This window comes from Haematobia irritans, chromosome 4, assembly GCF_050003625.1.
Source record: "Haematobia irritans isolate KBUSLIRL chromosome 4, ASM5000362v1, whole genome shotgun sequence".
Taxonomy (NCBI): domain Eukaryota; kingdom Metazoa; phylum Arthropoda; class Insecta; order Diptera; family Muscidae; genus Haematobia; species Haematobia irritans.
This window is the reverse complement of record NC_134400.1, coordinates 111,862,306-111,886,360: the sequence shown is the minus strand read 5'-3', so window position 1 is coordinate 111,886,360 and position 24,055 is coordinate 111,862,306. Positions and strand designations below refer to the sequence as shown.

At 36.2% G+C, this 24,055-nt stretch overlaps 1 protein-coding gene across 1 annotated transcript in view; it reads left to right on the top strand.

The window, feature by feature from the left end:
• The window catches only part of LOC142235716 (uncharacterized), a 428,189-nt gene that overhangs the window by 41,004 nt on the left and 363,130 nt on the right, over positions 1–24,055 (top strand). The window contains exon 5 of the mRNA XM_075306976.1: positions 8,341–9,092. Coding sequence (XP_075163091.1) covers positions 8,341–9,092 — 752 coding nt within the window. The remainder of the gene's footprint in view (positions 1–8,340; positions 9,093–24,055) is intronic.

Below are 24,055 nucleotides of genomic sequence, written 5' to 3'. Positions count from 1 at the left end.
TTAAATTTTGTCGAAAAAATGTTAAATCCAATCTGAAAAAATTGTGAATTTTTGAAAATATTTGAGGTAAAACGTTTCAGACAAGCGTTAGAATCCATTAAAAATTATACAAAAATTATAAAAATTATTTATTTGGCAAAATATCAAAGAATTTTATAATATACATCCAAAACATTGAATTCGGATCACATCTAAATAAGGGATGCAAATTCAGTGCAACGGATGTTGAAATGGAGGACTTCCGTTCTATGACAAGCCCATGTTAAATTCATCGCTTCTGCGTCAATTTTGCACCACTTCCGGATCCACGAAGGACATTTTCAGTACTTTTTTTGCTACGCTTTTTTTGCTGGGTTATAATACCCTGTTCCACAGTGTGGCGCAGGGTATAACAAGTAAGTAAAGTAGAATCGGGCGGGGCCGACTATATCAAATCCTAAACCACCCACTCTGAATTAGTAAACACCCATTTGTGGGGTATCAGTGGTATACGTTTGGGAAATAAACCGCATTTCCATATTTAAGAACATTAAGGAGTACATGTTTATGATAGTTTTATTAAAATCCGAAAAGAAATTTCTGATATTAGGAGCTATAGTTGATTTTGCACCTACAGAGTTAGTATGCCACTTCCATTCCATTACTAAATGACCACTATGAGGGTAATAAATCTAAATTTGTGCAAATAGGGCAATATATTTATGTAAGAGCTACATGTAAGTCTAAATACGATCGGCTACTACATTTAAATTTGATTTCTGTCGATACATATATTTCGAACCGATTTCGATTACTTTTTGCGAACATTGTTAGTACTATAGAAGATTACAGTAAGCCAAGTGTGAGTAAGATCGGATGATAAATAAGGATTTTATGGGCAAATTTGGTAAAATCGGGCGATACATACATACATATCAAAGCTATATCTAAATCTTAACCGATTACCATGAAATTTTGCAGACTTGAAGAGTGATGAAACAGAACTTGATGCCAAATTTGATGACGATCAGTTAGGAAAAAGTGGAACGTGACCCCATTTGTCGGAGCTATATCTAAATTTAATGCGATTTCTTCCAAATTCAATAGCGTTCGTCCTTGTACCAAATTTCATCAAAATCGGTTAATAATTGCAACTGGAATCCTTCGAACAACAAATACATCGACAGACGGACGGACGAAAACCAAGCACAGAAAAAAGTGAACTGTTTTATAGGAAGAATGAACTACCTCGCACGAAAATGGAACTAAATTTTACTCCACATTTTGAGATTTCCACAAAGCGTTGTTAAAACCAGGAAATTTTAATGCCCTGTTGTACTTTTTAGCTGCAGTTCACGAAATTACATCATCTCATAGAAGAAAAAATTAACTAAAAGTAGAGAACAAAATCATTGGCGCCAAATCACGACCATTTTAACCATACAGTAGTTCATTCTTACTATTTTTGGGAATCGTACGAAAATCTTCTTTTGCTTTAGTTCATATTGAACTTATGTGTACGGTCATTGAACTTAATACTCACGTTTAGTTCATAAAATTTTTGAGACATACTTAAAAAAAAAGTAAGATTTCATTAAGCGGTGGAAAATTTCGATAAAAATAATAAAATTTAACTACAACCAAATAATTTTTTCCAATAAAAATAAGATACATTTAGCGATAGTTACGACTTAAGAGGTGATCCTGTGTCGATCGGTATATATTTTATGGGGTCTAAACTTAATATTTCTGGTAGGCACATTTGTTGGCAGATCAAAGTTATTGTACCCTGACACCTATCTGAAGCAATTTTAAGGCAACTTCGCAAAAGTGTAGCAGGAATCGAACCCACGACCTTGTGTATGCAAGGCGGGCATGCTAACTATTGCACCACGGTGGCATGGTTGTTAGCGACCATTTATTAGCGCAATGTGCCAAATTTCAACCGAATCGGAAGAAATTTGTTCCTCCAAGAGTCTCCGGAGGTCAAATCTACCGATCGGTTTATATGGGGACAATATGTAATTAAGGACCGATATGGACAAAATACAAATTTTTCAACTCAATCGGATGAAATTTGTTCCTCCCAGAGGCTACAAAACCAAATATGGGGACCAAATTTTCCATGGTTGTTAGAGGCTCCGGTGGTCAATTCTGGGGATCGGTTTATATGGAGTATATATAATATGAGCCACTATAGACTAATTTTTGCATGGTTGTTAGTGTCAATATACTTACACAAAATACAAAATTTCAACTGAATCTGATGAAATTTGCTCCTCCAAGTGGCTCTGAAATCAAATCTGGGGGTCGGTTTATATGGGGGTTATATGGACCGATATCGACCAATTTTTGAATGGTTATTCGAGACTATATACTTACACAACGTACCAAATTTCAACCGAATCGGAAGAAATTTGCTTCTCCAAGGGGCTCCGGAGGAAAATTTGGAGATCGGTTTATATAGGGGCTATATATAATTATGGACCGCTATGTATACATTTTTGCATGGGTGTTAGAGACCAAATACAAACATCAAAAGGGGGCTATATAATTATGGACCGGTATGGACCAATTTTTGCATGGTTGTTAGACACCATATAATAACACCAGGTACCAAATTTCAACCGGATCGGATAAATTTTTCTCCTCCAAGAGGCTCCGGAGTTCAAATCTGGGGGTCGGTTCATATGGGGGCTATATATAATTATGGACCGATTTGAACCAATTTTTTCTCTAGTGTTAGATGCTATATGTCAACACCACGTACCAAATTTCAATCGGATCGGATTAAATTTGTTCCTCCAAAAGGCTCTGGAGGTAAAATCTGGGGATCGGGTTATATGGGGGCTGTATATAATTATACGCCGATATGGTTGTTAGAGACCATATACTTACACCACGTACCAAATTTCAACCGGATCAGATGAATTTTTCTCCTGCTGTAGGCTCCGGAGGTCAAATCTGAAGATCGGTTTATATGGGAGCTATATATAATTATTGACCGGTATGGACCAATTATTGCATGGTTGTTAGATACCATATACTCACACCACGTACCAAATTTCAACCGGATCGTATAAATTTTTCTCCTCCAAGAGGCTCCATGGCCAAATCTGGGGGTGAGTTTATATGGGGGCTATACGTTAAAGTGGTCCGATATAGCCCATTTGCAATACCGTCCGACCTACATCAATAATAACTACTTATGCCAAGTTTGAGGTCGATAGCTTGTTTCTTTCGGTAGTTAGCATGATTTGAACAGACGGACATGCTTAGATCGACTCAGAATTTCACCATGACCCAGAATATCTATGGGTTCTTAGACCAATATTTCAATGTGTTACAAACGGAATGACAAAGTTAATATATCCCTATGGTGGAGGGTATAAAAATGATGGTTATATTATTATTCCTCCTTTCATAAATATGTTTTAGTTTAATTCCAACCGAATGTAACATTGTGGGGTCATTTTGCGATTTAGATCCATTTTTGAAATAAAACTGGGAGTCTATAAAGAAAATTTTTTTTATGTCTCTGATTGTAAGATGTGCAAAACCAAATGGGCCGCAACCCGAATTGCTTAATATTAGGAATTTTTTAACGAAAATTTTTTCGATACGAATTTTGTGAATAATATATTCAGCAATATTTCTTAAAACAATTTTTTCTGCAAAAATCACAATTTTGTCATAATTATTTATTTATTTATTTATTAAACTTATAGTAAATATAAGAATAATAGAGAGAAAATCTAGCATTAGCTCTTAGGCTATCAGCTAACTTATTATTATTTCAAAAGTTATATTGGTTTCAATTCATATTTTTAATTACCAAAAAATGGATTTAAAAAAATGGTTCCGTACCCTAAAAACTTTCCATTTTCGTAGGTTTTGTTTTTCTCGATAATATAAATAGAAATACTTTTCCAACGATATATTATACGTAGGTCTTTGCTTATTAAAATGTGTCAAACCTCATTAACTTAGGTGAAATAGTGCATTTCTGTAAAAGTACACTCATATCAAACTTGGCACACTTGACGGTACTATCAAATATACTCCTTGTGCAAAATTTAAAGTAAGTCAGAGAAAGATCGTGGCTGGAGCCATGTAAGTGCATATCGGGTGTAAGATATGGGGGATATATCTAAATCTGAACCGATTTCAATGAAGCTTGGCAACGAAACTCGTAGATAGAATGTTAGTTAATCGGAGTGAAACTGTGGTCTCAGAGTGAAAATTTAGTAGGTCATGTAAGTGTAAATCGGACAATAGATATATACTCGTATAGGAGCTACCTAAATCAGAACCGATTTCCACCAAGTTTTGCACACTTGACTTCAAGACTCTTCGTGCACTCTGGCTTCTGTGCCATATAAAATACTGACAAAATATGGTGTTACTGTACTATGTTACTATATTTATCCATTAAAAAGTTGCAGATTTATTTCCAAAAAAAAAAAAAACAAACAAAACCAAGCAGACGTAAGTTCGGCCAGGCCGAAGCTTATGTACCCTCCACCATGGATTGCGTAGAAACTTCTTCTAAACACTGCCATCCACAATCGAATTACTTAAGTTGCGGTAACGCTTGCCGATGGCAAGGTATCTTAAAACCTCCTAACACCGTCTTCTAAATTGTATGTAAGTCCATACGTGGTATATATTAAATCAAAAAAGATCGATCAAATACGTATTCAATTCAGTTTGACAACATTTTCTATAGACATAAAATTTTGACAAAATTTTCTATGGAAATAAAATTTTAACAAAATTTTCCATAGAAATAAAATTTTGACAAAAATTTCTACAGGAATAAAATTTTAACAAAATTTTCTATAGAAATAAAATTTTAACAAAATTTTCTATAGAAATAAAATTTTGACAAAATTTTCTATAGAAATAAAACTTTAACAAAAACTTTCTATAGAAATAAAATTTTAACAAAATTTTCTATAGAAATAAAATTTTGACAAAAATTTCTATAGAAATAAAATTTTGACAAAATTTTCTATAGAAATAAAATTTTGGTAGATAATTTTTGGCTCGAGTGGCAACCATGATTATGAACCGATATGGACCAATTTTTGTGTGATTGGAGATCGGCTATAACATATATAACTATAGACCGATATGGACCAATTTTTGTATGGTTGTTAGTGGCCATATACTTACACCACGTTCCAAATTTGAACCGGATTGGATGAATTTTTCTCCTCCAAGAGTTTTCGGAGGTCAAATCTGGAGAACGGTTTATATGGGGGCTATATATAATTATGGACCTATGTGGACCAATTTTTGCATGGTTATTAGAGACCATATACCAAATTTCAGCCGGATCGGATGAAATGTGCATCTCTTTGAGGCTCCCCAAGCCAAATCTGGGGATCGGTTTATATGGGGGCTATATATAATTAAGGACCGATGTGGATCAATTTTTGCATGGTTGTTTGAGACCATATACTAAGACCATGTACCAAATTTCACCCGGACCGGATGAAATTTGCTTCTCTTTGAGGCTTCGCAAGCCAAATCTGGGGATCGGTTTATATGGGGGCTATATATAATTATGGACCGATATGAACCAATTTTTGCGCGGTTATTAGAGACCATATACCAACACCATGCACCAAATTTCAGCCGGATCGGATGAAATTTGCTTCTCTTTGAGGCTTCGCAAGCAAAATCTGCGGATCGGTTTATATGGGGATCGGTTTTTGCATAGATGTTAGAGACCATATACTTACACCGCGTACCAAATTTCAGCCGGATCGGATGAAATATGCTTCTGTTGGAGGCTCCACAAGCCAAATCTGAAGGTCCCTTTATATGGGGGCTATACGTAAAAGTGGACCGATATGGCCCATTTGCAATACCCTCCGACCTACATCAATAACAACTACTTGTGCCAAGTTTCCAGTCGATAGCTTGTTTCGTTCGGAAGTTAGCGTGATTTCAACAGACGGACGGACGGACGAACGGACGGACGGACATGCTTAGATCGATTCAGAATTTCACCACGATCCAGAATATATATACTTTATGGGGTCTTAGAGCAATATTTCGATGTGTTACAAACGGAATGACAAAGGTTATATACCCCCATCCTATGGTGGAGGGTATAAAAAGGCCGATTAAATACGTATATAATTAAGTTTGACAAAATTTTCTTTGGAAATAAAATTTCGACAAAAGTTTCTATAAAAATAAAAATTTGACAAAATAAAATTTTGACAACATTTTCTATATAAGTAAAATTTGGAGGTCAAATCTGGGGATCGGTTTATATGGATATATAATTATATAATTAGGGACCGATATGGACCAAATTTGGCATGGTTGTTAGAGACCATATACTAACACCACGTACCAAAGTTCAACCGGATCGGATGAATTTTGCTCCTCTAAGAGGCTCCGGAGATAAAATCTGGGGATCGGGTTATATGTGGGCTGTATATAATTAGGGACCGATATGGACCAAATTTGGCATGGTTGTTAGAGACCATATAACACCATGTACAAAATTTCAACCGAATCGGGGGTCAAATCTGGGGATCGATTTATATGGGGGCTATATATAATTATGAACCGATATGGACCAATTCTTGCGTGTTTGTTAGAGACGACATTGTAACACCACGTTCCAAATTTCAACCGAATCGGATGAATTTTGCTACTCCAAGAGGCTCCGGAGATAAAATCTGGGGATCGGTTTATATGGGGGCTGTTATAATTAGGGACCGATATGGACCAAATTTGGCATGGTTGCTAGAGACCATATAACACCATGTACCAAATTTCAACCGAATCGGGGGTCAAATCTGGGGATCGATTTATATAGGGGCTATATATAATTATGGACCAATATGGATCAATTCTTTCGTGTTTGTTAGAGACCACATTCTAACACCACGTTCCAAATTTCAACCGGATCGGATGCATTTGCTCTGGGGATCGGTTTATATGGGGGCTATATATAATTATGAACCGATACGGACCAATTCTTGCATGGTTGTTAGAGACCATATACTAACACCACGTACCAAATTTCAACCGCATCGGATGAATTCTGCTCCTGCAAGAGGCTCCGGAGGTCAAATCTGGGGATCGGTTTATATGGGGGCTATATATAATTAGGGACCGATATGGACCAAATTTGGCATGGTTGTTAGAGACCATATACTAGGTTAGGTTAGGTTAGGTGGCAGCCCGATGTATTAGGCTCACTTAGACTATTCAGTCCATTGTGATACCACATTGGTGAACTTCTCTCTTATCACTGAGTGCTGCCCGATTCCATGTTAAGCTCAATGACAAGGGACCTCCTTTTTATAGCCGAGTCCGAACGGCGTTCCACATTGCAGTGAAACCACTTAGAGAAGTTTTTGAAACCCTCAGAAATGTCACCAACATTACTGAGGTGGGATAATCCACCGCTGAAAAACTTTTTGGTGTTCGGTCGAAGCAGGAATCGAACCCACGACCTTGTGTACGCAAGGCGGGCATGCTAACCATTGCACCACGGTGGCTCCAAACCACATACTAACCCCACGTACCAAATTTCAACCGGATCGGATGAAGTTTGCTCCTCTAAGAAGCTCCGGAAATCAAATCTGGGGATAGGTTTATATGGGTGCTATATATAATTATGGACCTATTGGACAAATTTTTGCATGGTTGTTAGAGACCATATTCTAACACCACGTACCAAATTTCAGCCGGAACGGATGAAATATGCTAATCTTATAGGCTCCGCAAGGCAAATCTGAGGGTCCGTTTATATGTGGGCTATACGCAAAAGTGGACCGATATGGCCCATTTGCAAAACCATCCGATCTACATCAATAAGAACTACTTGTGCCAAGTTTGAAGTCGATAGCTTGTTTCGTTCGAAAGTTAGCGTGATTTCAACAGACGGACGGACGGACATGCTTACATCGACTCAGAATTTCACCACGACCCAGAATATATATACTTTATGGGGTCTTAGAGCAATATTTCGAGGTGTTACAAACGGAATGACTATGTTAATATACCCCCCATTCAATGGTGGAGGGTATAAAAGAGATTTAGAACCACTGTGCATGGTTTCGTACGATTAACAGGCATTAGTCTTAGGTAAAAAATATTTTTTAAAATTTGAAACCAAGTTGTTTAATGCCTCTTAAATGTGCATTTGCGAGTTTCGAATATCAGTACCGTCCAACTGAAATAGCCTTTGTGTAATTTATATAACGATTAATGGGACTTGAACATGCATTTGGACCATACTTAATGCTTGAGATATATTTTCGTTTGTATCGCATTCCTTCAATTGTTCTTACCATTTTTTTGTTTTTTTCTTATATTCGTTTTTAGGTCGAAATGCTTTATCAACGATATTTTCTGCGCATGAATCAAAGCAACACCACCCACGTTTTGCTATTATTGCTAGCATTAATTTTGGCGCTATCCAGTGCCCACATTGTCTTCAAAACAGTGCAAGTGAGACGTAATTTAACAGCAACAAATTTTGGTAATATCGATATCAACGATACGACCATCAATGGTTTCAACAGTCAAGGTTTCTATGGCCATACCACTACCGCCTCCTTTTCAGCCGGTAATAAAAGCTCCACCTACTCCACTGCAATGCTGCATTTGCCGCTATCCGAATTTCAAAAGAATACAATACGGCCAGAACGAGATAAGCAGGTTATAGGGGAGGTGGCGTTGACAGAGGCAACCGAAACTGATGATGCTATATCCGATTCACAACAACTGAAAATGCCCCATCATTTACCGTTAAAATCTGATACCGATCCATTGACCATGTTGCATGAAATAAACCCAAATCTATCGATGACAGAAAATGATAGAAGAAATTTGATGTCCCATTTTGGCATAAACAGTGTCAGTAGTGACAACAATGCTGGTGGCGATGGCAACGTTGACGATGATGAGAATGAGTTGAAAGTCCATACAAGTGCCAAAACAATTACATCATTACATCATGCACTAGGCCAAAGTTATTATCCTTCCAGCCACGAAATAAACACACATTCTAAACTTTTTAAGCGACGTAAGAGGAAATATTTTCCAAACAGAAATCTACTAAAGCATCGAACCAGGTAAGTTTAGTGTGATTAAAGCCGTAGGGAGGATTCTTTTAAATGGATTAGAGAAAAATGAACAAAATTAGTCGATTGAATTTTACGTTAGTTAGAAGTCGCTGTAGTTTACATTAGTTATTGTGACAGTCCATTATTTTAGGCTCATTTAGACTACACAGCAAAAAATACTTCAGCAGTAAGAGTTTAGTTGCGCTGTTTGGTATACAATAAAGTAGGCAGTGCATCCAAGCTGCATGAATCGGTGGCAATAACGTAAACGAGCAATCACACTAGTTTATGATCATTCGTTTACGTTATTGCAACCAATTCATGCAGTATAGATGCATGAAAGTTAGTGCTGTTTTCCTTCACGCCAACAATGCTATACTCAAGATTATATATAAATTTTGAGCAATATTTCTATTAAAATTAGCAATTATGTCAGCGCTATGTAGAAGCTGCTCTAAATCTCCTACAAAAATCAGCGCTGATTCTGTTGTTTTGTAAGCAGTTGGTACTGCCTCTCTCCCTTACAATCCTGCTGAAATAGTGCTCCATTTTTTCTGGGTATTCAGTCCAACTTTGCTACAACAAAACTTTATTTTGGACATTTGTTTTTGTTCCACGCATCAGAAACCCGTGATTTCGTAAAGTTCCAAATGAAATTGTCGCTTAGTACAAAGGTTGTTATAACTGAGATGGTCCGTAAAAAACAATAATATACTAAACAGGCTATATTAAACCATTTCCCTCCTTTTTATATCCGTCATATACGACAAAGTGTTAGGTATTTAAGATTTCTTCTTTCAAATGCAAGACTGTTCCAGTTCATTGTGATGCCGCAAGGGGTTAAGTTCTCTCTTATCAACGAGTTTTGTCCGATTTTATATTTAGCTTAAGAAGCTCCTTATTGTAGCCGAGTTCAAACGGTGCACAATGGTTCCAATTCGCTTTTTTTTTTAAATAATTCTGTAACTTTTGAACGGATAAAGATAGCAACATAATTTTTCTGCGTGTGAACACACAAAAAATAACGGCAAATAAATATTAACAACTTTATTTGTATGTAAATTCTGTGACGGTTGTTAAAGATCATATACTAACACCATGTTCCAAATTACAACCGGCTTGGATGAAATTTTCTTCTCTTTGAGGCTCCGCAAGACAAATCTGGGGATCGGTTTATATGGGGGCTATATATAATTATGGACCGATGTGGACCAATTTTTGCATGGTTGTTAGAGACCATATACCAACACCATGTACCACATTTCAGCCGGATCGGATGAAATTTGCTTCTCTTTTAGGCTCCGCAAGCCAAATCTGGGGATCGGTTTATATGGGGGCTATATAATTATGGACCGATGTGGACCAATTTTTGCATGGTTGTTAGAGACCATATACCAACACCATGTACCACATTTCAGCCGGATCGGATGAAATTTGCTTCTCTTTTAGGCTCCGCAAGCCAAATCTGGGGATCGGTTTATATGGGGGCTATATATAATTATGGACCGATGTGGACCAATTTTTGCATGGTTGTTAGAGACCATATACCAACACCATGTACCAAATTTCAGCCGGATCGGATGAAATATGCTTCTGTTAGAGGCTCCACAAGCCAAATCTGAGGGTCCCTTTATATGGGGGCTATACGTAAAAGTGAACCGATATGGCCCATTTTCAATACCATCCGACCTACATCAATAACAACTACTTGTGCCAAGTTTCAAGTTAGCGTGATTTCAACAGACGGACGGACGGACGGACGGACATGCTTAGATCGACTCAGAATTTCACCTCGACCCAGAGTATATATACATATACTTTATGGGGTCTTAGAGCAATATTTCGATGTGTTACAAACGGAATGACAAAGTTAATATACCCCCATCCTATAAAAATCAGAAATACTTTAGACAAAATTAGGTACACATTGCTAAAATATTGACTTCGTGATTTCGTGATTCGTGATCATATAAATCATCCGTGGTCATATAAATCAAATAGAGTTGATGCCGATTGGACTAATGCTGAGACCTGGAATTTTGATTACAAAAATATATATTCACAGACAGACGGACATGGTTAGATTGACTCAGGGGTCGGCCCTGAGCAATATTGCCAAAGGCACCAAGTGTCTATCTCGTCTGCTCTGGATATTGCAAACCTATACACTAAGTTTTAATACCCTGTTCCACAAGGTGTAAAAAGAGGTGCCTTTCATGATTCTATTTTGAAGATAACTTATACTTGAAACATAGTATAATTTATACATGAAGTTGACCCAGAATTTGATTTGCGGTTAACTCGTTTAAAAAGGGATTTGATACTACACTTATGAAAGGGGCAGAAAAACCTATTAAAATTCATGTTTCCCAGTTTCGAGTACGCAAAACCCAAATTTAAAACTGAATTGTATTTTAAATGCACTCTTAGTGTAGTTACTTCGGCTTGAAATCTATACCAAAATCATTAGTGTAAAGACAATATCTTTGGAAACGGACAAACTGCCTTTATTGTATAACCTCATCCTATGACAATGAACATTATATAAATATATTTCGTTTATAAAGCGTTGCTAATAAGAGGTGTAATTTTAAATCACCCGGAATTAAGATAGCCGTCACTTTTCAAGATTTTCTTATCTGTCATTTGAGAAGTCGAAACTATAGCATTACTTGATATGAAGCTCTGACAGTCCAGTGTCAATTCAAAAGTAAAATTCCCGAGACTATCGAGTTAATGGGGTAGCCACCTAGGAGTTGGTTATGCACAATTTATTGAAAACGAAATGGTCTTGTAAGTATGGTCTTTGTTGCAATTTGAGTGATATAGATTTTCATTATTAATGGTCACTTTGCGGATCAATTCTGGTGTTTTAACCAATTTTTCGTCGACGCGATGCAACACGCCAGTATTATTAATAAAATTATTCACATTTAATCTTATTCTTTTCTTACAGCGAATTTAGGGAGCCACTGCATAGTGCTTTGATCGCATAAACCTTATGGACAAAAATGGTAGGATGCACCGCAGGAAAGCGAAAGTTTGTAGGGTGCCTTGTTGGTGCTCAAAACTATTAAAAATGCAATCGAACCACCCCTTCACGTACCACCCATACAAAGGGTTCAAAAATATCTGGTTGCATAGAGGGGTGTGATAAAAATAACAAAATTTAAAGGGTTAAAAGAAACCTTATAATCTTTGCTTAATTTTTTTCTCATTTTTTCAATGGAGGTCAAGTTACCATTTTCAATCGTTGACCAACAAACATATTTTGAAAAGGTTTTGTGTATTCGTTTCGTATACACACGTTCCATTTACTAAGACAATGTTCTTGGTTTGTTGAGATTTTAACGTCGAACATCCATAGGCTTTCAAAGATCCTGATCTTTCTCGTGGTAATATTTTTTTTTAAGAAATATCGTTATCTATGATAGATTTAAAATAAAATTGAAATTGAAATTGGTTAATACACCAGTTATAGCAAATACATTTGAGGTCGTGAATCCTTGTACTTAGCGTCAATTTTATTTGGAACTTTCCGGATTAATGGGTTTCGGATGAATGGAAAAAAATACCCAAATAACAAATGTTGGTTTTATAAAATAGTCAATAAAGGGATTGTTTTTAAAATTGAAAATTGGTCCGCTGGTGAGGATTTAGGACCGATTTTGGTTCAAAATAATATTTTGTTGTGGCAAAGCTGGACTGAGTAGTCGAGATGTAAAAATTTGGTCAACATTTTATTTTTATAGAATATTTTGTCAGAATTTTATTTCTAAGGAAAATTTTGTTAACATTTTACTTTTATAGAATATTTTGTCCAGGGCTGTGGAGTCGAGTCAATTTTGCTCGACTCCGGCTCCGACTCCGACACCAGCATTTCTTCTTTTGCTATATGTGTTTATATGGCCAAAAGAACTCCAAGTTTGAATTTTGATACGACTCGACGACAAACCTCAGCATTTTCGTAAAGACCTCTACATTTTAATTTCAGACCAATAAATTAAAATACGACATAAGACTATATAGAGGCCACATCAAAATATGGGTATAACAACAATCTCTGGAATATATATTTATAAAATCACAAAATTTCAAAAAATAATTAGGCTTCCAGAAGTCTAAGAAGTAAACTCCTGGTATTGGTCTATATAGTCATTTTATAAAAAAAATCTATATAAAATAGAAACACTAACAAAAAGATACACAAAAATCAAAATGTCGGGCTAATCAGATAGAAAGTGTAGATGCTAAAAAATGGAATGTGTCGGATATATAAAACATATTTAAACTGCCAAAAATTAGGACGTACAAAATTTTTAATAACCACTACCATACAACAGATGACAGCAATAGCTGTACAGTTACGAGTGTTTCTATAGAACTAAAATGGTGAATAATCGATTTATAAATGGTCTATCAGTTTCTTTCTCCCAAAAGACCGGCTCAGATGGCACGTTGGCAGAGGTTTAATTTAAAATTACAGCATCCAAGGGCTATTAAAATATAGGTATGGGCTATTAAAATATAGGTTTATTTTTGATTTTTGTGTATCTTTTTGTTAGTGTTTCTATTTTATATAGATTTTTTTTATAAAATGACTATATAGACCAATACTAGGAGTTTACTTCTTAGACTTCTGGAAGCCTAATTTTTTTTTGAAATTTTGTGATTTTATAAATATATATTCCAGAGATTGTTGTTATACCCATATTTTGATGTGGCCTCTATATAGTCTTATGTCGTATTTTAATTTATTGGTCTGAAATTAAAATGTAGAGGTCTTTACGAAAATGCTGAGGTTTGTCGTCGAGTCGTATCAAAATTCAAACTTAGAGTTCTTTTGGCCATATAAACACATATAGCAAAAGAAGAAATGCTGGTGTCGGAGTCGAGCAAAATTGACTCGACTCCACAGCCCTGGACAAAATATTCTATAAAAATAAAATGTTAACAAAATTTTCCTTAGAAATAAAATTCTGACAAAATATTCTATAAAAATAAAATGTTGACCAAATTTTTACATCTCGACTACTCAGTCCAGCTTTGCCACAACAAAATATTATTTTGAACCAAAATCGGTCCTAAATCCTCACCAGCGGACCAATTTTCAATTTTAAAAACAATCCCTTTATTGACTATTTTATAAAACCAACATTTGTTATTTGGGTATTTTTTTCCATTCATCCGAAACCCATTAATCCGGAAAGTTCCAAATAAAATTGACGCTAAGTACAAGGATTCACGACCTCAAATGTATTTGCTATAACTGGTGTATTAACCAATTTCAATTTCAATTTTATTTTAAATCTATCATAGATAACGATATTTCTTAAAAAAAAAAAATATTACCACGAGAAAGATCAGGATCTTTGAAAGCCTATGGATGTTCGACGTTAAAATCTCAACAAACCAAGAACATTGTCTTAGTAAATGGAACGTGTGTATACGAAACGAATACAAAAAACCTTTTCAAAATATGTTTGTTGGTCAACGATTGAAAATGGTAACTTGACCTCCATTGAAAAAATGAGAAAAAAATTAAGCAAAGATTATAAGGTTTCTTTTAACCCTTTAAATTTTGTTATTTTTATCACACCCCTCTATGCAACCAGATATTTTTGAACCCTTTGTATGGGTGGTACGTGAAGGGGTGGTTCGATTGCATTTTTAATAGTTTTGAGCACCAACAAGGCACCCTACAAACTTTCGCTTTCCTGCGGTGCATCCTACCATTTTTGTCCATAGGGTTTATGCGATCAAAGCACTGTGCAGTGGCTCCCTAAATTCGCTGTAAGAAAAGAATAAGATTAAATGTGAATAATTTTATTAATAATACTGGCGTGTTGCATCGCGTCGACGAAAAATTGGTTAAAACACCAGAATTGATCCGCAAAGTGACCATTAATAATGAAAATCTATATCACTCAAATTGCTACAAAGACCATACTTACAAGATCATTTCGTTTTCAATAAATTGTGCATAACCAACTCCTAAGTGGCTACCCCATGAACTCGATAGTCTCGGGAATTTTATCTTTGAATCTACACTGGCCGGTCAGAGCTTCATATCAAGTAATGCTGTAGTTTCGACTTCTCAAACGACAGATAAGAAAATCTTTAAAAGTGTCGGTTATCTTAATTCCGGATAATTTAAAATTACACCTTTTATTAGCAACGCTTTATAAACGAAAAATATATGTATATAATGTTCATTGCCATAGGACGAGGTTATACACTAAAGGCAGTTTGTCCGTTTACTTCCAATGGATAATTGATAATAACATTATTGACATTTAAAAATATTTCCAAAGGAATTCGGCTGTGAATATCAATTGAAAGTGCTGAATACTAAATGACAGATATGGAGGTCTTATAAGGTTGGTTGTGCGTATCGAATTCGATCACAATTTTTTAAAAGAGAGACATTTAGTTAAGACAACTATTTGACTTGAATTACAAACAAAAGTCTACAATAAAAAACGCCAAATGGTAGAAGGAACTATATAATGGTTGTAAATAACGTAAATAGATTGACACAACTGTGATTTCATTGTAAATGCAGAATTTCCATTACAACAATCGATTTTCAACCAATATATTCTCTGTCTGCACTAATGATTTTGGTATAGATTTCAAACCGAAGTAACTACATTAAAAATACAATTCACTTTTAAATTTGGGTTTTGCGTACTCGAAACTGGGAAACATGAATTTATTAGGTTTTTCGGCCCCTTTCATAAGTGTAGTATCAAATCCCTTTTTAAACGAGTTAACCGCAAATCAAATTCTGGGTTAACTTCATGTAATTATGTGGGTTAACTTCAAAAATTATGATATGTTTCAAGTATAATTTATCGTCAAAATATAATCATGAAAGGCACCTCTTTTTACACCTTGTGGAACAGGGTATTAAAACTTAGTATATAGGTTTGCAATATCCAGAGCAGACGAGATAGACACACGGTGTATTTGGCAATATTGCTCAGGGCCGACCAATCTAACCATGTCCGTCTGTCTGTGAATATATATTTTTGTTATCAAAATTCCAGGTCTCAGTTTTAGTCCAATCGACTTCAACTCTATTTGATTCATAAGACCACGGATGGCACTCCTTCACTCCGAAGTCAATATTTTAGAAATGTGTGTCTGATTTTGTCTAAAGTATTTCTGATTTTTATATATATTTTTATTCGATGGAGGAAATATGGTTAAAATTTTACCTCAAAGAGTCTGAGATTTTAGTCCAATTGATTTGATAGTTGACATAGACAGTAGATTTAACATTAACTTAAGTGTGCTGAATTTGATCCAAATCGGCTCAAAGTTAGATAAAGCTCCTTTATATATGTTCTTCCTACTTGGGCTAACATGGCCAGAATACCCACATGTTACACTACAATGAGCGTATGTACTCAGTCATATCCTATAACACTAACCAAATCACCCTTTTCATTTCTCCATGTGCTGATTTTGTGCGAATAGTAAGGTAAGGTTTGTGCGAATATATATATTTTTATTGGATGGAGGAAATATGGTTAAAATTTTACCTCAAAGAGTCTGAGATTTTAGTCCAATTGATTTGATAGTTGACATAGACAGTAGATTTAACATTAACTTAAGTGTGCTGAATTTGATCCAAATCGGCTCAAAGTTAGATAAAGCTCCTTTATATACGTTCATCCTATTTGGGCTAACATGGCCAGAATACCCACATGTTACACTACAATGAGCGTATGTACTCAGTCATATCCTATAACACTAACCAAATCACCCTTTTCATTTCTCCATGTGCTGATTTTGTGCGAATAGTAAGGTACGCTATTGGCGATAGTAAAAACAGGTTTGAAAATATATCGCTTCTGTAAGTGGTCGAGTTCATCATGGAGTACTGTAGAGCGTATGAGTGATTAGATTCTGCTCGCAACCATTATACGCTACGTATACGCTACAGTGTACCACATTTCTGCTGCCATTAGTTTTAAATGTATTTATAGCATTCACCGCTATTGTGGTACAGGGTAGAGGTGTGCACGTGAGTAATATTTTACTCACGCTCATGCACACTCACGGCGGAAAAATCTTACTCACGCACAATCACGCATGATATTGTTTGGTAGGACTCACGCTCGCGCACACTCACGAAAAGAAGATTTTTCATCAAGCACGCAATGTCGTGACTCACGAAAAATACCGTGACCCACAAAAAATATCGTGGCTCACGAAAAATCTCGTGACTCACGAATAATTTTATGTTTAATTTACATGTTTGACATGTTTGAAAACATGACCATGATTAAAATCGAGAGCGTTATTAAAATCTTAATATCCCAGGTGTCACTAAAATTGTAAATGAATTCATTTCATAAGCGTTTTATGTCCGTGGGCGGAATTTTTTCGTGAGCGAATTTTTCCGAAATTCGTTACTCAAGCACACTCACGAAAACAATTATTTTCGTGACTCACGTACACTCACGCCGTTGCCACCAGCGTGACTCACGACTTCACGAGGCGTGAGTCACGAAATTTGTCGTGATTCACAACAATTTTGTGTCACGTGCACACCTCTAGTACAGGGTATAAGTTTGTGCATTTCTATGTAACACCGAGAAGGATTAGTCATAGACCCATCTTTTAGTATACCGATCGGCTTAGAATGAAATTCTGTCTGTCTGTTGATATATTTTGTGTGCAATGTCCAACCTGCAGTTTAAGTCCGATCGTCCTCAAGTTAGGCATATGGTCTTTTTTCGGCTCAAAGACGATTCCTATTGATTTTGGAAAAAATCGGTTCGGATTTAGATATACACCGAAAAAAAAGTAAACTGTTTTATAGGAAGAATGAACTACCACGCACGAAAATTGAACTAAATTTTACTCTACATTTTGAGATTTCCACAAAGCGTTGTTAAAACCAGGAAATTTTAATGTCCTGTTGCACTTTTTAACTGCAGCTCACGAAATTACATCATCTCATAGAAGACAAAATTAACTAAAAGTAAAAAGGAAAATCATTGGCGCCAAATCATGACCATTTTTACCATACAGTAGTTCATTCATACTATTTTTGGGAATCGTACGAAAATCTTCTTTTGCTTTAGTTCATATTGAACTTATGTGTACGGTCATTGAACTTTGTACTCACGTTTAGTTCATAAAATTTTTGAGACATACTTAAAAAAAGTAAGATTTCATTAAGTTGTGGAAAATTTCGATAAAAATAATAAAATTTAACTACAAGCAAATAAAATTTCTCTAATAAAAATAAGTTAAATTTAGCGTTAGTTTAACTACGGCATTTTTTTCTGTGTAGCTCCAAATATATTTATAACCGATCTGTTCAAAAATGACGTATTTATCAACCGATCTTCTTCCACTTTCTTATAATCGAATATTTTGTGAGTATCGAAAATTTTGCAGAATATCAGTAAAATCGGTTCAGATTTAGATATAGCTCCCATATAAAGCTTTTGCCCGATTTACACTCCTATGGCCCCAGAGGCCAAAGTTTTACCCCGAGTTACGTAGGAATAGAATTTACATTTTAAATGTGTATACCGAATTTGGTGGAAGTCGGTTCAGATTTAAATATAGCTCCCATATAAAGGGTGGTTAAAATTTCAAGGGCCGATGTTGATTTTGAATGAAACACAAACTACTTAGGAAATTATTGTAATTTTATTTTAGTATGATATATTGGTATTACTCAATTATGTATGGAACAAAATATCGGCCAAATGGGCGCCGCGAACTCGGTGGCACACCTTCATCCGATGGTCCAAATTTTCGATGACGCTGGGGCATAATGGAGGTTCTATGCCGTTAATGTGCCGAATTATCTCATCTTTTAGCTCTTGAATTATTGCTGGCTTATCGACGTACACCTTTTCTTTCAAATAACCCCAAAGAAAAAAGTCCAACGGTGTCAAATCACATGATCTTGGCGGCCAATTGACATCGCCATTACGTGAGATAACACGGCCATTGAATTTGTCGAAAGAGCCATTGTTTTGTTAGCTGTGTGCAAGTGGCACCGTCCTGCTGAAACCACATATCGTCCACATCCATATCTTCCAATTCGGGCCATAAAAAGTTCGTTATCACCTCACGATAGCGAACACCATTCACAGCAACTGCCCGACCGGCCTCATTTTGGAAAAAATACGGCCCGATGATGCCGCCAGCCCATAAACCGCACCAAACAGTCACTCTTTGTGGGTGCATTGGTTTTTCGACAATCACTCTTGGATTCTCATTCGCCCAAATGCGGCAATTCGGTTTATTGACAAATCCACTGAGGTGAAAATGTGCCTCATCACTGAAGATGATTTTCTTCGAAAATTGATCATCCACTGTTGCCATTTCTTGGAACCATTTAACTCGTTGTTGGATTGTGTATCTCTCCATGCTTCAAATTGAGTAAGTCTGAAATAGAGAAATGTCAAATAAAATTCGAAAAAAAACTTGGCGTTTAGGTGTGTTTCACATTCAACATCGGCCCTTACAATTTAACCACCCTTTATATCTGTCGTCGGATTTACAGTCATATGGCCACCGTACAGGGCTGTGGAGTCGAGTATATTTTGCTCGACTCCGGCTCCGACTCCGACTCCAGCATTTCTTCTTACCCTCGACTCCGACTCCGGAGTCGACTCCAGGTGGTGTACCTAGATCTCATTTTAACAGTATTCCAATTGTAATTTTAAGATGTAGTGTTCAAAAAATAGACCGATATAAGTATTCTATTTTGCCATATGTGTTTATATGTCCGCAAGAACTCTAATTTTAATTTTTGATACGACTCGACGAAAAATCTCAGCATTTTAGGGATGTAAAGAACTCTATACAGAGAATACAGATTGGTTGTGACAATCGAATTTATTGCCAACCTTCTTTTGGCAGTTGTAGCAACTAACAATTGGCAGTTGTGCCACCCGACTGATTGGGTCGACACAACTAATATCTCATATAGTGTTGGTTGGGTCTCCCCACGACATCGGTTGTTGCTACCTTCATCATTCGGTTATGCTGCCCGACCTTAATAGTGCTCATGACCAAATTAAAAACCAATTTCTTCTCAATATTATATTATATTTTATTTAATTTAAATATATGTATAGTATAAATATAAAAACAATATATTTGATATGAAATCATGAAAATGGCACGATTATGTCCGTTATAAATCAGCTCAACTACCCTCCTCCATGAATTGGAAATCATCATATGCGGCAAAAATCAAGAACATGTACACCTATTATTAAATGATATGGTGAAAATCGGTACTAAAGGGTCACACGGTCAAAATGTGGTCAATATAACCTTGACGTATTTCTTTCAATTTTGCATTTAAAAAACCTGAACACCCCTCATTTTGAAGGTGTGTGTGTGTAGAATGTTGCTCCTATTTTGATTTTGGAATTCACTCTTCAGTTGTCAAAATGCCGTCCAAGCAAGAAGCGTATCAAAATTTTGCTCGCGCATCGCGAAAATCTGAGCTACTCGCACGCAAAGCTGGCAAAATCGCTAAAAGTTGCCAAATCAACCGTTACAAATGTAATTAAAGTGTTTGGGGAACGTTTGTCGACAGCCAGGAAGTCTGGATCGGGGGGAAATCGAAAACTGGAAGCCGCTGAGACGACAAAGAGAGTTGCCGGTAGTTTCAAGCGAAACCCTAACCTCTCTCTCCGAGATGCCGCAAATAAGCTGGGTGTATCGTCTACAACCGTGCATCGAGCCAAAAAACGAGCCGGACTATCGACTTACAAGAAGGTAGTGACTCCAAATCGCGATGATAAAAAAAATACGACGGCCAAAGCGCGATCCCGGAGGCTGTACACGACGATGCTGACGAAGTTTGACTGCGTGGTAATGGACGACGAAACCTACGTCAAAGCCGACTAAAAGCAGCTTCGGGGACAGGAGTTTTATACGGCAAAAGGAAGGGGAAAGGTAGCAGATATTTTCAAGCACATAAAACTGTCAAAGTTCGCAAAGAAATATCTGGTTTGGCAAGCCATCTGTACCTGTGGCTTGAAAAGCAGAATTTTCATATCTTCTGGGACTGTCAACCAAGAAATTTACGTGAAAGAGTGTTTGAATAAACGTCTGCTGCCTTTTCTGAAGAAACACGGTTGTTCCGTACTGTTTTGCCCGGATTTGGCATGTTGCCATTACGGTAAAAAGGCCATGGAGTGGTACGCCGCCAACAACGTGCAGGTGGTTCCCAAGGACAAGAACCCTCCCAACACGACAGAGCTCCGCCCAATTGAGAAATACTGGGCTATTGTCAAGCGGAACCTAAAGAAGACCAAAAAACTGCTAAGGACGAGCAGCAGTTCAAGGCAAACTGGCTTTCTGCGGCGAAGAAGGTGGACAAGGTGGCTGTACAAAATCTGATGGCAGGTGTCAAGCGTGAGGCCCGGCAATTCGGATTTGGAAAAGCGAAAGCCTAACTGAATATTTTTCCTGAATTTTATACTAATTGAACTTGAAAAAGAAATTTAATTTGATTTTTTAAATAAACGATTTCACCGATTTACACGCGTTTTCCCTTGACCAAATTTTGACCGTATCACCCTTTAAGACCCCATAAAGTATATATATTCTGGGTCGTGGTGAAATTCTGAGTCGATCTAAGCATGTCAGTCTGTTGAAATCACGCAAACTTCCGAACGAAACAAGCTATCGACTTGAAACTTGGCACAATTAGTTTTTACTGATGAAGGTCGGATGGTATTGCAAATGGGCCATATCGGTCCACTTTTACGTATAGCCCCTATATAAAGGGACCCTCAGATTTGGCTTGCGGAGCGTCTAAGAAAAGCATATTTCATCCGATCGGGCTGAAATTTGGTATATGGTGTTGGTATATGGTCTCTAACGACCATGCAAAAATTGGTCCACATCCCCAACAGGAAATTCCACTTCAAATCCACAATTGCCTAATCTAAAAAATTCGTTCCCGTTCGCCCGGAAAAATACGAATACTGGTAACACTGTATATCAAACTTAGTTTTAATATTTAATCCTGTTGATATAATGGCTTCCACGCTGGCATCGATTTAGAATCAATTTCATTTTATTATCGAATCCATGATTGATTACTTTTCACATGAAATCAAATCAATTTCCTCGTATGTTGACATAGTCGTTAACTTTATATTGGGGGAAAACATCAATGGACACATTACAGATAGCCACAATGATGAGCAATGTGATTGGTACTGGTTTGGTAGTCAAAGTTCATATGACAAAACGAAAAGAACAAATAATCTATATTCCCTTTGGACATATGACAATAGTTCTTCTTCTTTAATTATTCTTTTTATTTTTGTTACTCCAGAACAGACAAAGCATCTGTCGAATCGTTACAAATTCATTCAATTTCAGTGTATTATATTAAATATTTTATTATTTGTTATTCTCTCAAATTGTCTACATTTTCACAAGTTAAAAGTATCAGTCCTCATACGTATAGGTCACACGAACTAATAATAAGTCTATTTTTTATACCCTCCACCATAGGATGTGTGTGTGTGTGTGTGTGTATGGGTATATTTATTTTGTCATTCCGTTTGTAACACATCGAAATATTGCTCTAAGATCCCATAAAGTATATATATTCTGGGTCGTGGTGAAATTCTGAGTCGATCTAAGCATCTCCGTCCGTCCTTCCGTCTGTTGAACGAAATAAGCTATCGACTTGAAACTTGCCACCAATAGGTGATATTGATGTAGGTCGGATGGTATTGCAAATGGGCCATATCGGACTACTTTCACGTATAACCCCCATAGAAAACGACCGCTAGATTTGGCTTGCGGAGCCTCTTAGAGAAGCACACTTCATCCGATCCGGTTGAAATTTGGTACGTGGTGTTAGTATATGGTCTCTAACAACATCTTCTTAATCAAAAGGATACCTTATTGCTACACATGTAAAAATTGGTTCATATCGGTTCGTAATTATATATAGCCCCCATATAAACCGATCTCCTGATTTTGCTTGCGGATCCTCTGGGAGGAGCAAATGCATCCAATCTGGTTGAAATTAGGTAAGTGGTGTCAATGTATGCTCTTTAAAAACCATGCAAAAATTTATCAATATAGGTCCATAATTATATATAGCCCCCATATAAATCGATCCTCCGATTTAACCTCCAGAGCCTCTTGGAGGAGCAAAATTCATCCGATCCGGTTGAAATTTGGTTCGTAGTGGTTATATATGGTCTCCAACAACCGTGGAAAAATTTGGTCCATATCGGTCCATAATTATATAGCCACTAAATAAACCGATCCCCAGATTTTACCTCCTGGACAGCGTTGCCAGCATTGTTTCACCAAAAACCGCTAGATTTGTACAAAAAACTAGCCAAAAAAGCTAAAAAATGTTAAAAAATAGCTAGAAAAAAAGCTACTTTTTTTTGTATCAAAAGTCACATTTTTGATTGAAATTTAACAAACTTAAAGGCTTTATTTCACTTAAAATGCATGTTGTTTTAATTGTGTTCATTTTTTTCCATTTCTGTGAGACTGTAAGAAAATCTAAGTCATATTAGCTCTGTTTGCGTACTCGATACATTTTGACAATCACAAATTTTTACTGGAAGTCCTTCATTTATATTTCCTAGTAAAAACTTTTTTCCCCGTAAACTTGCAATTATCAGCTGGTTAATCATCAACAAGTCCAATATCACATAGAGCTGCATTAGAAAATATCAATATATTTCGTTTTAACTGAATTAATGATAAATTCGTTATTCGAAAATTTCCCATACAAATCTATTGTTGTCCAATTTTCGTAAATGTAAATCCATTCCATGAATAAATAGCAGATTTGTTTTAGATTGCATTTTTTTGATGTTAAAAAATAATACCACATTCAAAACTTTATTTCCTTAATTATTTCTATGTTCGGTTCCAAAGATTTTGTACACTAATGATTTTGGTATTGATTCCGAGTCAAATTTTAA